At 40.9% G+C, this 16,189-nt stretch overlaps 1 protein-coding gene across 1 annotated transcript; it reads left to right on the top strand.

Annotated features, from left to right (window-relative positions):
* The first annotated feature begins 3,563 nt into the window (after positions 1-3,563).
* On the top strand, positions 3,564-15,791 carry LOC118166010 (cytochrome P450 2U1). Its single transcript, XM_035324508.1, has 5 exons — positions 3,564-4,025; positions 7,114-7,746; positions 11,018-11,179; positions 12,172-12,339; positions 12,766-15,791. Exons 1-5 carry the CDS (start codon positions 3,596-3,598, stop codon positions 12,942-12,944), a joined length of 1,572 nt encoding a protein of 523 aa, XP_035180399.1. The 5' UTR covers positions 3,564-3,595; the 3' UTR covers positions 12,945-15,791.
* The last annotated feature ends 398 nt before the right edge of the window (positions 15,792-16,189 follow it).

The following is a 16,189-nucleotide window of genomic DNA, read 5'->3' as shown; positions in this document are numbered from 1 at the left end:
AAACTTCACAAGCAACCTTCTAATAAAGATAGAAAAACTTCTTGTGCCTTCTGTTGCAGAATATTTTTCTTTATTATTGTTTTGTTGCATATAATGAAGGGCAATATGCTTCCTAATCACTTTAAATTGAATCTTCAGGCAGCAGCATCTGTTTTCTCTGAGAGAAATCAAACCCTTTAGCTCTTGTCAAAAACTCCTTACTTTTCACCTTGTAGTAGTGAAAGTGCTGCCTGTAATATTTGGAAACTTTACTATAGCAAACTCTGAAATAAGTGAGATTTATGTATGAGAAAGTATGGAATAATCATTCCACTTGTAAATGCTTGAACATACAGACTGGCTAAAATGTCATCTGCAATGCACGTATAGGTACACATGGGCAAGCAGGTTGCTCTGCTCTAAAGCAGTTGCACCATAAGTTTTTAATAAACTGCAATCTCTTATATACTGGAATAAGTTCTCCTGAATAATTTCCTTTTGTTACTTCAAGAAACAAACAAGCTTCTCTAAGATTTATTTTAAGGAACTTCTGTGTCTTTCCAAAGAATGTTCCAGTAATTTCACTTAAAGCAGAAACAAACAATTTAGGATAAAAGCAGAATCAGATGAGTTTTTGGTTGAGATGGGTAATCTAGTTACATGAGTCTGTATTGTCTCATTACTTCCCTCAGAGCTTGCTTTAGTAGTAGGAAATTTAGAAGAGCCAAAGAGAACAAAGTCATCTGTAACAGTTTTAAGCCACAGTGGAATATAACTTTATCTTAATTACAGGATGCCTCAGATAAAATCAATTATCTTTTTTCATTTACTAAAACAAGTGCAATACTTCAAAAATGTTAACAAATAAATGGCTGCATATATAAACATCCTGCAAAAATGAAGCTTTTGTGAGCATGTGACATGTACTTGACTAGTTAGTGCAGATTTTTAATGGCAGCACCTGCTGTGAGTTAGAGAAATGTTTGCCAGTGCACCAGTCTTACTTAGAGAACTTGCAAGTATCTTCAATGCACTTTTAACAATGATTTTTTGCAAATAAAGTGCCTGTAAAAAAAAAAAAATAAACATCCAAAGGTTGCCTACAAGCTGAAATAAAGCATATGAAAAACAGCCCAGACTTGAAGAAAATAGGTGTTAAGACAGCAACTACATAGCTGTTGACAACATAGGCTGTTGACTGTCATATAGTCATCTATTAAGTGTTGATAGGATTCAAAGGCTAAGATAAAATTTGAGAAAGGAATATATTGGTTTTGAGGGCTTACTTTAAATTTCAAGTTCTGCTTTGGCCTTAATTCTGTAATTTGGCTATCTTTAGTTCAATTCATATTTCTTTAATCTTTAAGTACTTAATGATTTTATTTATTTACTTTGGTGGGGTTGTTTGCTTGTTTCAGGAAGATTTTGCTTGTTAAAAGCAGAATCAGCAAATGCTTTGATTACGCGATTGAGGGCAAAACAGTTTGAGGAATGGATTTTTCCTTAGGCATATAAGTAAATGGGAGTTTTATATATATATATTTTTAATCCCACTAATAGTGGGACTAGGGAGGAATGATTTCTAAGGAAAGCATTGTAGTGCTAAAGCTTCTACATGTAGTTTGTACGGGTATAATAGGTTATTAAGAAAGTAATCAGTTATTTTGCTGTTAACTTTTGTTTTAAAATGAGGCTATTTGGTTCTAATCTTATTTGGAACAAATTTGACTTTATTGTTCCAACAACTGTTATTTTAAAATATTCTACATCCATTTAATATTTCAGAGTAAAGTTTACATTTGATTAGTAAAGTCTCTTAAAATTACAAAAATACTTTATCAAAATTAATGTGAAATTTAACCTCTGAGCAAGCTAGAAGTGGCCATGTGCTGCTGAAACCAATCTTTCAATTGTATCTGGGGTGAAGGAGAATTTTAGTCACTTCTCAAATGAGAAGGCTGAGAAGGAAGTGAGACTAGATTACTTTTATGTGAAGAAAACTAATGTAAAGCAAACTTCATGTAAAGCAAACTAATGCTTCTTTCAGTCATGCTGAATAGCTTAGTTTATTTTCAGCCTGCAGAACATAAAGCTTTTCCTGAGACTGATTCAACTTTCCTTAATTCAGCTAAATTTTCATGTTACCTCATGCTGTATCTTTCTAATAGATGTCCTCTTTTTTTTTGTGCATGTTGTAATTAACCGCTGAATTTCTGCCAAATACGGATGAAAAAAAATCTGCATTCTGTTCTGCTTTATGCTAATTCAAATGTGATCTTAGTTTCCACTTTGTTTCCTCAGTGGCTAGTAAAACATGCTTGCTGTTGATATTAAAAGAGTCTACATCCACTTGCCTTAATTGCTGGGAGAAAACCTGACCTTGACCCTTTGAAGTTTTACCTATGTCCAACATTCCTGTAACTTCTGTATTATTGCAATAAAACCTTTTTAAGGTTGGCCAAGAGCTGCTTGTCATCTTTTCCTCAAATGTTCAACTATTAAGGAAAAAAAAAGAATTCAATGGCAAGTACTGCTTTTTTGTTGTTGGTAGTCACTTTTAAAGGTGGTGTACTTGCATTTTGCCCTGTGTTTTCTTCCTTTTCATGAGGGAGAATGAAAAGCACTTACTAAAATCACCGATACTCCTGCAAATGGTTTTGAAGACCATGGATTAGCACCCACCTCCCTTTGCAGGTATTAAATTTTAGTTTAGGGAAAAAAAAAAAAAAATACATTGAGATGTAATTTCAGAGGGACAAGGGTACTGCCCCCCCCCTTCCCCATAAAACCCAGGTTCTTGCAGGTTCTTGTGGGGAAGGATGAGAACTAAAGGCACCTTCCCGTTAAGAGGACTATCTAGGACCACAAAGCCTTTGTGTGTGGTCCTGCATCCACCAAGAGCAGTTATTTGGAGCTGTGCTCCTTGTAGTCCTTGGCGATACGAATACAGGATAAAGTTTGTGTCTTACACAGGACCAATAAGCTTTAGTATGTGGTAAGGGAAGAAGGATGGTCTATAGTTCCACGTTTTCATCTAAAGCCCAATAAAAAAATAGATTAAAAAAGAATGCCACTTTAGATAAATGGTGTTTGAACATGAGTCATTTCTCACAAGTGTGAGAAGTCACTGACTGTTTATGAGACAGACCTGCTGACATTTATTCAAACGTGACTTAAATTATAATTAAATTATAACAGTGTTGGAGGAGGACAACGAGAGGAGCTACTTCATTGCGATAGGTGCCCTAACCCTCCTTGGGGAGATTTTGGTCGGTATTTTCATAAATGCTTTTGCAACCCCCACCCTCAGCGACCCTCAGCGCAGCGGGCCGCAGCCCCCCTTTGATTTTTGAACCGGGCCAGGTCCTGGGCTCACTGTCAAATCTCGCGTTCGCCTTTACACACCGATGCGCCCCAGAACCCCACCCGAGCCGCCGAGAACTAATCCCTCGGGCACATTTCCATCGTTTGTGGGTTTTATTGGCAGCGCACGGCGGCGCAGCCCGGCCCCGGGGCGGGCGGTGGGAAGAAGACGGGGGCGGTCGGGCGGCCGCAGGCCTCGCCTCCGCCATCTTAGGGGGAGCCGAGCGGGGCTGCGGGGAGGCCGCCCGAGGGGATGGCGGCGGGGACATGGCTGCTGCGGGTCCCCACCGCCACCGAGCTGCTGCTGGTGGCCGTGTGCTGGCTGGGCTGCTACTGGCTGCTGCTGCGGAGGCGAAGGGGGGCGCCGCAGGGGCTGCCGCCGGGCCCCGCACCCTGGCCGCTGGTGGGCAACTTCGCCTTCGCCCTGCTGCCGCCGCCGCTGCTGCGGAGGTGGGTGCTGGAGGTGTGGGGCCGCGGCCGGGGCTCCCCCGTCTTCTCCCCGCACGTCTTCCTCACCGGCCTCACCAAGATGTACGGCAGCATCTTCCGGCTCTTCGTGGGCAGCCGCCCCTTCATCGTCCTCAACACCTTCGGGGCGGTGCGGGAGGCGCTGGTGCACAAGGCGGAGGTGTTCAGCGACCGCCCCTCCGTCCCCATCGTCCTCATGATCACCAGAAAGAAGGGTAAGGGGGATGGGGTTGGTGTCGGGGGGAGGCTGGCAGGGCCCGGCTGTCGGCCCTGCTTCGCCCTCCTGTGGAAAAATTAACGAATACGTAAGGTTCCTGAGCGACATCAGTAGCATCTCCCTGCCTAACAGAGACAGGATGCTGCAGTACCGCGGCGCGGGGAGATAGGGCAGAATTAGGTTGCCTTTAATTGCAGTGTTCACCGCTTAATGAACGTGCTGACATTTAGCGTGGATTGCAGACCGAATGGGTGAGCGTGAAGCATGGCAGCGCTGCGGTGCGTGCAGCGAACGGCATCCCAAGGACCGAAAGGCCTGGTTGCGTTACCTCTCTTTGCGGTAATGGTGTTCGTGCAGCGCTGCGAGGAATAGCCGGGCTGCTGTCCTGCGGCTTTACGATCTCAGCTTTGTCCTGAGAAGAAGTTGCAGGTGCTTTGACAGTGGTGTGAAATAACTGCGTGCTCCCCCAGTTCTTACCCTGGTGGCGATGGCCAAGTGCAGACTGCAGTTTGGTCCCCTAGGTATGTGGTCTATACCTGTTACTGTTGCCGAGATGTTTGCAGGTGGCTCTTCTGCATGCAGACTTGGGTATACTCGTGTGTTTTTTTGTTTTTTAATAGGTCAAAGAGAGTTCATTATTATTGTTTGCAAAAGAAGGGCATGGGGAATTTAAACACGATGATGATGTTGCAGTTAATTTCTTCATGTTTAATCCTTAGGTCCGTTACAACCTCCATGTTTGTGGAATACTTGCTTTTCCTTTTTCAGTTTGGGAGGGGTAGCGCAAGAGGCTTATCAGTATGATTACTCTATTGAGAAACTGGTTTATCTTTTATTTTCAGGGCCAGGAAAATCCATTGGTTAAGTGCCTGAGACTTGTTATCTTCGATTTTGTGCTGTGCTAGAATTACCCCAATTAAGATAAGAGGAAAGTGAGGAACCTAGAATGTATTTATTAAAAAGCAAATAGGTACCATAGATGTGTTTTATTTTTTTTTAAATGAATTAAAAAAAAAAAAAAAGAGATGGACTAAGGATACTGCTTTATCAATTAGTCAGATAAATCTTACCAGTGTGCAATTTTTACAGTGCGTGAATGTTTTTAGGTCCCATAAGTTTAGCAAGTACTGAGGGTGGAAAGGGCAAGAGCAGCTAGACGCTAGAACAATTTTAGCTATGCTGCTGTAAACAAACAAAACCAAAGCCCACACCAGCCCCAAGCCCTGAAAAGCCAGGTTGGTTATTGATTGGGCAAATTCAGCCCCAAATAAACCTGTTCTCTAACCGCCCTTCCATGTATTTGATGACACCAGTGCTACCAGGAAATTTTACATGAAAAATGGGATTTGAAAAGTTTTTGGTTCTGTTTTTAAAGTGCCAGATAATAGACATTTCAATAGATTTTCTAAGGATGGTATTTGTACAGAGAGGGTGAAATGCGGCTGATTCTCGACTTGTACTGACTCATCCTAACATTCTACTTATTTTGTTTAGGACTTTTGAAACTGGGTCAGGTGTTTATATTTTTCAGTCCATTGTTAACACTACGAATAACGTAATTAGACAATTCAGCTTTAAAGATTTCCAGCTTTATGTTATATTGAACTATTATACCTCTGGGATTGCAGACCCTTCATGGTACAGCTGTTTTGTGTGTCTGCAAATTTCTATGTTTCTGTCTATAGATTTCTTATTTGTTTATTCTCCTTTTTGTCTTAGGGGTTATGAACATGAAGCCGTAATAGAAACATAGGTGACATTAAGTATTGAAAAATGGTGCGTCTTCCTGTTGCCAATTTCTTGTGGCCATTTCTCTTCCATTTAAACTTAGCATTAAGATTTGCAGTTGACAGAAGAATTGATGTTGCTTTTATAAAGTAACATTTTATTTTCAAAAAAAAAAATAATAATGATGATGTCACTACATTAAGAGAACAAAAGCAAAACTAGCCCTTGTTTTGGTGACTTCAAACATTCTCAGGTTAACCAAGGAGTCCATCAGAAGTAGCTGGTAGTATATTTTGGTTTTGCAGCGGTACCTCTGGTGTGGTCTGTTAGTTTAACAAGAAGTGTTTCTGTTTGTAAATGAGCAATATTTACATGAAGCTAAGGAGTTGAATGGTGTTTTGTAATGATATAATTATGCAGAACATGTGCCTGGAGGCACCAAAATTGTGGAGATGCAAGTCATGTTGGCTCTGAATCTGTCTTCACCTTCCCTGGGTATTTGCAGCACGCTTATCCCTTACTTCGATTATAGCTAAAGAAAAAGCATTGGTTCTAGTAAAGATGTGGTGCTTCCAACCAGCTGAGCTCTACCACAACAGCTCTCTTACTACTTCTCCTCAAAGGGAAAGAGGGGGAGAAAGTACGATGAAAAGGGCTCAAGGGTTGAGATAAGGACAGGGAGAGCACTCCACAGTTATCTTAACTGGCAAAACAGACTCAGCATAGGGAGATTAATGAAATGTATTATCTATTACCAACAAGCTGTGCTGTGGTCAGTCCCTGATGCTTTGTCTCCACTGCTCTTTCACAGTCACTCCCTGCCTCTGCTCCCCATGGGGTCCCTCCCGCGGGATGCCGTCCTTCCCAAACTGATCCTGTGGGAGCTGCCCACAGGCAGCAGCTCTTTAGGAACTGCTCCCACACGGCTCCATACCCCGGGGTCCATCCCCCAGGAGCAAACTGCTCCAGCACGGGTCCCCCACGGGCAGCAGCTCCCCCCAGACCCCTGCTCCTGCGTGGGCTCCTCTCCACGGGCTGCAGCTCCGGCGCAGGGCCTGCTCCTGCGGGGGCTCTCCATGGGCCGCAGCCTCCCCCAGGCCACATCCACCTGCTCCACCGGGGGCTCCTCCACGGGCTGCAGCGTGGAGATCTGCTCCGCCATGGGACAGGGCTTCCCAGGGCTGCTGTAAAGAAGTTTTGGGAGAGCTGTGTTCCTCCTCTAGCTCCTAGCCCAACGCTTGGGACAGAATTGCCATGTAACTTATCCTTCTCTTCTGGCTTACGGGTTGGAGGCCTGGGTGACTGTTTCCTCTTGCAAACAGAACAGCTTGGTTTCAGACTGTTTCTTTCTCTTCCAGGTGTTATTTTTGCACCTTACGGCCCTGTCTGGAAGCAACAAAGGAAATTCTCTCTGTCAACATTGCGGCATTTTGGTGTGGGAAGACATAGTTTAGAGCCTAAGATCATAGAGGAGCTGAAGTTCATAAAGGAGGAAATGCTGAAGCACGGAAAGGATGCATTTAATCCTTTTCCTATTATTCGCAATGCGGTGTCCAATGTTATCTGCTCCATGGCCTTTGGCAGGCGTTTTAACTATGAAGATGTCGAGTTTAAGACGATGCTGAAGAACATGGCCCGCGCACTAGAGCTAAGTGTGAACAGCTATATGATCCTGGTCAACATATGCCCGTGGCTGTACTACCTTCCCTTCGGGCCTTTCAGGGAACTTAGAAAAACAGAATTAGATATTACTGCTTTTCTAAAAAAAATAATTGCACAGCACAGGGATACGCTGGATGCGGCAAATCCCAGGGACTTCATTGATATGTACTTCCTCCATGCGGAAGAGCAAAAGAACAACAAGGAGAGCAGTTTTAATGAAGACTACCTGTTTTTTATCATTGGTGACCTGTTCATCGCAGGCACAGATACAACTTCCAACACGATCTTGTGGTGCCTGCTCTACATGTCCCTCTATCCAGATGTGCAAGGTAAGACTAAGTTTATTCTAGGTGTTTTATTCCAGAATGTAAAACTCTAGATGGATTTTCAGAAGCAAACAGCCGCACTATAGAAGTCATTAGGAGTGCTGCTGCTACACATGTATATGCAACTTGAAAGGTTGGTATATAGAAAGACAGGTACCCTGCTTTGGTATGATGATCTTTAAGTTAATGCTGTATACTAACTATCTAAACTGCTCTTTATGCTGTGTCCATGTATTTCTTCTGCTTTGGGACAACTATCTTTTCCAAGCGACTCAAGTGAACCTTGGCTTTTTTTGGCTTTTTTTTTTTTCTTAATTTTTTGGGCAATTGTGGCATTCCTGACCTATAGTGGCAATGTAGTAAAATGTAGTGGTAAAGTCTGCTTTTAGGCCTCTGTGAGCAGGGAGGTTCCTGACCCTAGTGACAGAGAGGGGGGAAGTGAAGCACCACCCACTGTAGAGGAAGATCAAATTAGATGCCACTTAAGCAAATTGGGCTTACACAAGTCCACTGAGCCAGCTGGGATGCAGCTGAGGGAGGTGGATGATGTCAGCTGCAAGGCCTTACCCTATCAGCCGGGAACAGTTACAGAAGTTGGGTAGGTTGCAGATGACAGGGTGAAAAAAGGCAAATGTGTGCCCTCAATGAGGTAAATTTGATATTGAAGTTTGGATCAGATAACCTCCAGAGGTTACTTGCAACCCAGATTATTTGATGGTGCTATAATCAAGTTACTGTTTGTGATAGAGTTGTCCAAAACATCTTGTGGTTTCTTGTGGATATCAAAAATACCGGTGGTATTGGAGACATTACAATATTAAAATAGTAGTTGCTAGAGTTATATTTCAGGAATTCTTAAGTTTCCATCAACTTTCCAAAGACTTAAAATTCATTTTTGTTAAATATTTTTCTGTGCTACATCTTGGTACAGCACATGTAGTTGGAAGAACAACATTTTTTAGTACTGTTTAGCAAAGTTAATGTGTTGAATGTAAGCAAAATAAAACAAATGATTTATTAATTTATTTTCAGCTTCTTCTAAAGTTCTACATAGCAAGTACTTTCTACTAGAAGGATTGTCAGGTGTATGCAGAATGGAAACCTTGGCAAGATGGACAGGTTCTACCTGGGTAATTCTACTTCAGTTTATAATAGTGAAGCACTTTCACTTTGTCAAGATTTCTTGCTAACCTAGAGGGAAGAAGGGTAAAACTTTAATTATTTAAGAACAATATAAACCAGGAATACTTTTATCAAGTACCTGAGATTTTGAGGTTTTCAGGTACATCAGTTGCTTTACAAGTTAGCAAATAGATATTGTTTACAGCCCCTATCTGTCTGGAATAACCTCTTTAAGTAGGTCAAGATCATAGTTTGTTGTACAAATAATCTGTGTCAAAACAAATTGTTGAGCAAAGGTTGCAAAGTAGGGTATCACTTCAGTATACGGCAGACAAGGTTCACAAAGGACAAATTTGAAACAGTATCGCATGGGCTCATTCTTCTGCTTTTTTAATGATCCTGGGTTATCACTGCTTGACTTGATAGGCAGTTACAAGAATTAGATATGTTCTAAATTACACAAGAGATATCTGGAAGGGTTTTGTGGTGGTGGTGTTTTTTTTTTTTCTTTCTTTCTTTCTTTTTCCTTTTTTTTTTTCCTCTCTGTCAATGTTTGTCTTATTTTCTACAGGAAATACAAGCAATGCGTAACTTCCAGCAGTAGCGAATGATGCAGACAGATACTTTCTGGAAAGACAAATGAAGGGCTGTTTGGGGTGGGGGGAAATCGGGAAGTATGTATTTGTCTGTGGTAGGCAGTTTTCCTTTTTACATGGGAAAGAGAAGAGGGATATGTGTGAGTGCATACTCACTCCTCCATGTGCGTGGATGGAGGCGGCAGAGAGTACTTTGTTTCGGTCTGTTCCCTGACTTGGTTTTGGCCCTGGACTTCAGAAGATCTGTGAGATTTTTAAATACATGAACTGTAGTGGAGCAGGTACCCAAGGGCCACACCATTAACAGACCTCTTACCTTTTTTTTTTTTTTTTTGTGTGTGTGTGTGTGTGTGTTCTTCGTAGGAGAACTTGTTTTCCTAGCAAACCCAATAGGTGGCAGCACGTGTTCCTTGAACACAGCCCATACAGCATTTTGGGGTGCTTCTCTGTCTCTGAAAACAGGAAGCTTTTTGCACTGGGCTTTTATTTAATCTGGAGTCGGCACTAGGGAGAGAGAAGAGCAAACACTTTGAACTCTCAGAAGCCTGGATTCCATATCTTGGAAAAGAGAAACTGGACAACCACAAAATATTCAGGATATCAAGGGTGGGACATAAGAACTGACTTTTTATTTTGGGTGAAAGGCTAATTTTGGTGTCTTCCCATCTTTCAAGTTCGTCTTTTGTTGTGTAGCCACGTTCCAAGTTCCCTGGAATAAAATCAGCAGAATCCAGTCCAAGGGTGAAGGAAGTCTTGCATCTTGGAAACTTCTTTTAATAGAACTTCTTGTGCTGAGCCTTTAGTGAGAAGAAAGGGGCAAACAAATACTTTGACCCTTTTTGCTTTACAAGGATGAGAGTGGAGATTAGCTCATTAATTTATGTTTTTCCTTTGCAGAAGGGCTGTGTGGGGGAAGGAACATCTGATGCCTTCCTGGTGAACTGGGAAGTAGCTGAGTTTGGGTTCTGTGAACAGAAAGTAGGAAACAGCAAGAGTGAGCTGCATGTCTGTAATGCATGCAGTAACAGCACCAGAATACCTGCTCCAGAATGGAGTATCCAAAGCAACTACATTGAAATCTTGCCAATCTCTTCACCACCTTTTCCAGTTTAGAGAACTGACTTTTTTTTCAGGGACCAGAGACCAGCTGGCGCATGCAGTGCATGCAGTCTATCTTTGTTCTTTTTTAATTCTGGCCAGAAACTGGATGCTTTCACCATTCAAGTTACTGTATAGTTAAATGGCAAACTACGGTTACTATTACAGTTGGATCTGGAGCAGAACTTTTCCTGTACTTATGCAATACAGCAGTGCTATCAGTGCCAGTCCTGTCAGTAGCTTTACTCTGGACAGTTGTTGAGATTGTGCTTGGTTGTTTTTCTCTTAAATGAGACTGTTCTGTAGGCTTCTGCTGGCATAGCTATTTCTGCTAGGAAATCATGTATTGCAGTTTTTGACAAATCTGTGTAAACAATGAAGCATAGACAAGTGAAATTGAGATTATGCCTTCTCACATATTGTGCATCTTTTTTATTTTTTTCACTCCCTTTGAATAGAGAAGGTTCATGCAGAAATTGAAGCAGTTCTAGGATGTGACAAAGTTCCCTCTCTTACCCACAAGGCTCAAATGCCCTTCACAGAGGCAACCATTTTGGAAGTGCAGAGGATGACTGCAGTGGTTCCCCTTTCGATTCCTCGAATGGCTTCAAAAACCACTGGTAAGCATTTGCAGAGACTTGTTAATACAGCGTTTCTTTTGTGGGTGAAAATCTCATGGGACATCTGGTGAGAATTTACAAAGGCCTCATGTAAAAAATGCCATTTAGAGAGTGGGTGGGCTCAAGATAATCACCTAGGTAAGCAGCATGTCTGACGTAACATCCAGAAGTTTTCTAATTTAGAGTTTCTTTTCCAGAGGTCAGTTTGTGTTAATTAATGTGCATAGTGGTAGTTAAAAGCTGAGAGGCCACCTTTGTATCAGAACAGCAGAGTTATTTTTGGCTATCTAACACAGAGGTCTGAAAATACTAATTCCAAGTAGCTGGTTTGCTAGAGCTGAAGGGCATGTACCATACAGAAAACTATAATAAATATTCTTTTCAAAGTCTCTTTGTTGGCTATGTTTTTGTAAACATAGCTGAGAACTGGTTTAAGTCAGTGGGAGGTAGCAGTACTTGGCTTTCAAATCCAGTACTGAATTGATTTGCTTTTTTAATGTTTTTGCTTGCAGGGCAGTGAGGTGCAGCAAGCTGAAATGAGGCTAGTCGCTTCAAAACCCTTTTGTGCTTACAGTTCAAAACCCATCCTTCTTCTTTATCTCCATCTTCGCTGTGCTGGGGCTCTGTGGCAGCACAGGATCGGGAGGAAACTGGGTCACAACGCTTCCATTCAGCAGCATGCGTTTTTGACTGCTGCTGCAGCTGTCAGAGGCCTTGAGAAGCCTCAGTCATGTTACTCTTCTCCATCTGCCTTTTCCCTGCAGGGAGCTGTTGCCTAGCTTGGTCTCTTTCTAGCTGCTCTGGCCTGCGTGATGCTGACCCGGCGAGGCTAGCAGCAGCCACCTTTGCCTCAAGCTCCTGCTACATTGGCAACCCACAGCTGGGGTTATGTCTCATTTTTGTGGTGTTTTCTAGTCTTCTTTTTTAATAAGTCATCTGTGTTTGCTTCTAGCAGTTTGTCAGATCCTCTGTCTTTGTGCTTTTGTTTAAAGTGCTTCAGGGATATACTATTCCTAAGGGCAGCGTGATTGTGCCCAACTTGTGGTCAGTGCACAGAGATCCTAATATTTGGGAGAACCCGGATGACTTTCAGCCAACAAGATTTCTGGATGAAAATGGCCAGCTAATTAAGAAAGAGGCATTCATTCCTTTTGGAATGGGTAAGATATCCACACACAGTCATTAGCTACTTGGGGCTGGTGGTGTTTTTCAAGCAGAGGGCCTCAGAGGTGTGAGATTTAAAAGGACTCACAGGACTTACTACAGAGCTTGTTTTATTATTTCGTTTGGTGGCTTGAAAAATAGGTTGGGTTCCTCAGAGCTCCGGTTGCCAGGCAGAAATGGGAAATGATGAATCTTACTTTGACAATACTTTTCCTACGGATGTAAATGCTGCTTATATCAAGCAGTAAACCTAAGCAAAATTCAGACTCAAATACTGGGGACCAAAGCTTTTGAAGTCTGTAACTTACTCATAGCTTGAGCAATTCTGTGTTTGGGATATGCTAGACTAGGAGTTGCATGTGTATTAACAGATGGATCAACAGCATAAAACAGTAACACATCTCTTTCTAACTGTTCTTTAGGTAAACGTGTGTGCATGGGAGAGCAGTTGGCAAAAATGGAGCTGTTCTTAATTTTTGCAAGTCTAATGCAAAGTTTTACCTTTGTGTACCCTGAAAATGCTACAAAACCATCTATGGAGGGAAGGTTTGGTCTAACGTTAGCTCCATGTCCATTCAAAATAATAGCTTTGAAGAGATGATACAGCATCACAAACGATGAAACAAAGAAATACTGCACTTTTTAATTCCAGCTTTATTTTCTTTCCAGCTTATGCAGATAACTTCTTACCAGAAAAACGGTGACTGTGTAGACTTTCATTTCATATCAGTGAGAAAGATCCATTTACAGTTCTGGAAAGAAAACATTCTTTTGGTTAGCTGTTGCATTCCACAGATGAACTGACTATATAGTTTGCAATTTGATACTAAAACTTTCTGGGCTTGAGCCCTCTGTCTGTTAAGCTAATACTGTCCATTTGTCAAATGTTAATTATGGAAAAATGGTCCAAAACATCTGTTGATGCTGTAATGAATAATGATTATTATTTTGGTAAAAGCAGAATGTGAACATTTAACTTACCAGATATGTTAAGGACATTGTCTAATATCAGAAGAATTAACAATTAACAGAGTATTAGCCTTTTCTGTATAAAGAAACATACTAGCAGAGCCTAAATAACAACAAATCTTTTTTCCGAAGGACTAAATGATACTTGTTGTAACCTTGGAGCATTCTTCCTTGTGAGGAAGTCATAGGTGTAGACTGGAGGAACTCAGTCCCGATTCCTGGACCCAAACTTCCTTGACTATCAGGGCTCACTGTAAAAATGACATGCATGTACCAACTCAAAAAAAAAAAAAAATGCACATGCCGGGCTCACTTGGAGGTCAAACAAATCCTTGGACATACCACGTTCTTAACCTGGGTGTGTGAAAAGAGTGTGCAGCCTCTGGGTGCAAATGTTTTATTCCTAAACGTAAGAGCTGATTTCCCTAACACAAAGCAGAAGCCTGTTTTCTCTGGTGCCAGATACTCAAGACTACATCTGTGCTGTCACTTCGCATTCATTGTTTTCCCCACGTCAGAAGTGATGGTTTGTTCTCTGGCTGCAGCCTGGATGAGACCAACAGCCTGCTCACCAGGGAGACCTCTGCGTGGGTAATCCTGAAGTTGGGGCTTGCACTCAGGATTTTCCTGTATGGGCAGTGAGGATAGTACTGCCATAACCTTTTTGGTTTTGAGAACTGGAGTCTTGTGTCAAATGTGCATCAATATGACACTATGGACATAGGTCTTAAACACTTAGGCATATAAAATGAGGAATCTGACAAACTTGAGGTCTGACTATAGAGGATGTCTCTTTGGTATCTTCCAAATGCAGTAAAAAGATCTGTAGTACATATGAAAGTAATATGACAGGACCTTACTCTTTTTTCATGCAGAATTTTGGGGCTGTTGACCACTGTCAGAACGAGCATCAGGGAAACCTGTTAGGTATTTCAGAATGGGGCACCCAGTAAAGCCATTTAAATAAAAAAATCTCTCAAATGTCTAAAGTAGTCTTTGAGGGATGTGTAACAATCAACCTTTACATAATTTTCTTAACAGTCCTTAAATCTCTTTATATATACCTTTTGAGCTATCAGAGTTTCATATTAGATAAAATAAATACGTATGTGATTTTCTAAGGATTCTTTTTCCTTATTGGAAATATAGAAAATACTAGCAGTGCTCCTTATGTCAAGTTTACAAGACTGGAATGTGAAATAGACTGTAAAGTGAAATTGGGAATTCTGTAGCAGAAATTAAACCTAAAATGCAAAAGAAGATTCAATCCATAAGTTTTAAATTAGCTCTGTTTCTGTCACTTTTAAACTGAAAGTTTTAAAGCCAACTGTGCCTAGCAAAGACTGTAAGATACTTTGGGTTTCTATTTAGCTTTTCCTTAGCTGTTGTAAATAACACAGTGGCTTAGTTTCTGAATAATGAATTTGGTTGGTCTGGTACCCCACTGTTTTTGTGAGAACTTCCCGTTCTTATAAAATCTTAGGTTTTTACTGTATAGGTTAGCCAATGCTTGTGGATGTTTTTTTGTTTGTTTGTTTATTTGGTATGAAATGTTTGAAAACCAAATTGCACAATAAGAAGTTGAGTTTGCTACCATTGCTAATTAACTTGCACTAAAAGCTGACTTAATTGGAGTAATAAACATTTATTTCTTTAGCTTTATATTTTCCAATGAATATTGTACAGTTGGGATTTTTGACTGGAAATCCTTAAATGCTTAATTTGAAAGCTAAAGTTAAATGCTCATAATATTTATCTTTCTGTTGAAATGCCTCTATAAACACATAATGATGTTAGTGTGCAACTAATGACATATAAAATATCTGTCCTTTTAATCATGAGGACATATTTGAAAAGCACTTTAGTATTTTATTGTTATTTTTTAAAGATTCCAAATAAGAGATGATTCACATAATCTCCTAGTATGTGGAATTATATATTTGTGTCTTGCCTGCTGGATTTAGTTTAAAATGTCAACTTTGAGAATTATCCTCCTACAAATAGCACTTTGAAGGTGTAATTTTTGGTGATACCTATAATCAAACACCGCATAGTGTGACAAGCTCAAAATAGCGATGTGATGGTGCAGCCATGTCAACGTCTGCCTGAATACAAAATGTTGTTGGAAATGACAATACAGACCTGCCTTTCACTGCTTCCAGATGCACTGAAGTTGTTGTAGGATGCCACAAAAGTAACTAAACAATAGCAATGCAATTTTTGTGTTTTCAAAACTGTGTTGCCATCTTTGGTAAACTGTAAGTAAAGTGGCAGCAGATTTGGTTTGCGTTGTAAATTTATCCTTCCCTTCCCTTTTTTTTTTTTTATTGGAGGAGGAAGCATCCCAAATGCCTTATTGAAAAATGTACGTTTATATAAATGGATGGCTATTTCTGAATGAAAATGTCTTTATTTCTAAAAATTACTTCAGAATTTGTTTCAATGTAATTTTATTTTTAATAAAGTCATTCCTAAATAAGTGCTTGAGAGCTTTGCATAGTTATTTTAATGAATTCCATTTGTTGGCTAAGCTTGCTTTGGTATTTTACATGTTATATAAAACAAAAAGCTTTTGAGTGAGATGTTACAGAATTTTTTGGATGAGGAATCAAGGAAGTAGTGGGAGGGTGGCGGGGGTGAAACTGGGAAAATATAATACCAGGCATGTTATGAGCAAGTAATAGAATATGTCTCTTCATTCTCTCAATGCAGTTTTACAAACCCTGTTACTCTGAAAGAATAAAAGGAGGAGAGAGGCGTGGAGATGAAGAAGGTAAAAAGGAGGAGGTGCTAAGAGGAGATGCACGGTCTGAGGAACAAAGTGGGAAGGAACAGAAGTGCAGGCAGAGTTGAGGTGTCGTTTTGTTGGACCCCTGG

This window comes from Oxyura jamaicensis, chromosome 4, assembly GCF_011077185.1.
Source record: "Oxyura jamaicensis isolate SHBP4307 breed ruddy duck chromosome 4, BPBGC_Ojam_1.0, whole genome shotgun sequence".
In the NCBI taxonomy this organism is placed as follows: Eukaryota; Metazoa; Chordata; class Aves; order Anseriformes; family Anatidae; genus Oxyura; species Oxyura jamaicensis.
This window is presented reverse-complemented; position numbering and strand designations above follow the sequence as displayed.